This window comes from Phalangium opilio, unplaced genomic scaffold (assembly GCF_054372755.1).
Source record: "Phalangium opilio isolate 3A_F unplaced genomic scaffold, DU_Popi_V2 ptg000061l_1, whole genome shotgun sequence".
NCBI classification, from domain to species: Eukaryota; Metazoa; Arthropoda; class Arachnida; order Opiliones; family Phalangiidae; genus Phalangium; species Phalangium opilio.
The window spans coordinates 10,595,260-10,597,041 of record NW_028324178.1 but is presented as its reverse complement, the minus strand read 5'-3'; the positions used below and the strand labels follow the sequence as shown (position 1 = coordinate 10,597,041).

Here is a 1,782-nt window from a genome sequence, read left to right as displayed (position 1 = left end):
GTTAGGTTAGTATTATTTTAAAAATCATTTAACTATGCTACGCCTTTTCCAAAATATTGATGTTTAGCTTCATTGACTTCTCAAATAATATGCCTTTTCCAAATCATTAGTGTTAGGTTAGGTTTGGTTTGGTTCAGGTTATTTATATTCAATTATATATTAGGATGGATAACAACAACGTCGCTTTTAATGACGTCGAGTCTTCATTAAACAAAAAAAGCTTGCCAAAATTACCTCAAAGTGTGACTGAATTAGACCAGGAATTACGAATTAGCCCAAGGTATTCGAAAACCCTGCACGGAGAGGATTTTTACGTTGGGAAAATTGAATCAGACAGTGGTCGTGAAAGCATACTTTTCATATCACCTAATTTCAATGATGAGCAAATGTAAGGTATTCGCGAGATTCATGCTGATGGAACGTTTAAAGTGGTTCCGAGGATGTTTTACCAGCTCTTGACTATTCATTTAGTCAATTTTGGTCATGTAATTCAAAATATATTTTCCAATTGGGATTAAATTTTTCATGTTAATTTTAATATTTCAGGTATTTCCCTTTGTTTACGTTCTAATGAGTGACTGTGCTCAAAATTCTTACGAAAGAATTTTCCATACATTACGTGATCGTTTCCCAAGCCTTCGACCAAATTTAGTAATTACAGATTTCGAAACGGCTCTCATGAATGCGGCTCGGAATGTTTTCCCTCTTCCCATTCAAACAAGAGGATGTTTCTATCATTTCACGCAGGTATTGTATTCGCATCAAATTTAGATAGTTTTCAAGTAATGGTTCATGGGTAATGATTTTCAAAATTTATGTATAGGCCATATGGAGAAAAACTCAAAATCTCGGTGTGGTCGATAAATATCGTAGTCATGAAATAACCAAGTTTGCCATAAGGAAGCTCATGGCAATTCCTTTGCTAACCTTGAATGATATTCCAGAAGGTGCGAAGCTTGTGCGCCACGAAATGACACAAATTGTAGAAAAGGAACCTGAATTATACCAACTTATGATCCTGATGAACTACTTTCGGACACAAAGGCTTGAACTAGTCGGGCCAGAAAACTTTTGCGTTCATGGTAATTCTAGGAGGACGAACAACGACGTGGAGTCGTTCAATAACTGGCTTAATAAAAGAATCAATATATCGCACGCTAACATCTAGATTTTTTTGGGTAATTCTCACTAATAGTTTGATGTTAAGGCCACTCTAGAAATAAGAACAGTAGATCCGTCATATCGAAATTCTAATTTTAATAGATAAACTTCGATGGGTGGAGAACGCAAAAGGAATAGATTATAACGCAGCTATGGCAGGAAGACAAATAACCAGAAATAGAAAGCCTAAATATGTTCTCAATGATAAGAACTTAAGGGACGCAGAGGCTAGGCTTGCTGATGGACGCTACCCAATTTCAAACTTTTTGGTCCGAGTTGCTTATCTTTTGCCAGATTTTTCAAACAGAGGACGTAAAGCAGACAACGTAGCTCACGAAAATGGTGGACTTGTTCAAGGTCAAGTTTGTGGAGCAAACGTCGATCAGATTTTTTGGGATGCAGCTGACGTCCGTCGGGATGTTGAGGATGGAACTGACGTCAGTCGTGCTGGTGGGGATCTAGCTATCGCCGGTCAGGTTGTTGGTTTTGCACGTGTTTCTGTTCGAGGTAGAGGGGCTGGACGTGGTCATGTTAGAGGTCGACGTAGAGGGACTGAAAGAGGTCATGTTAGAGGTCAAGGTAAAGGCGCCGTACATGGTCGTGCTTGTGCTCTAAGCGTCG

At 38.7% G+C, this 1,782-nt stretch overlaps 1 protein-coding gene across 1 annotated transcript; it reads left to right on the top strand.

The window, feature by feature from the left end:
• The first annotated feature begins 440 nt into the window (after positions 1-440).
• On the top strand, positions 441-1,168 carry LOC149665100 (uncharacterized). Its single transcript, XM_089842076.1, has 3 exons — positions 441-485; positions 547-747; positions 824-1,168. Exons 1-3 carry the CDS (start codon positions 441-443, stop codon positions 1,166-1,168), a joined length of 591 nt encoding a protein of 196 aa, XP_089698202.1.
• The last annotated feature ends 614 nt before the right edge of the window (positions 1,169-1,782 follow it).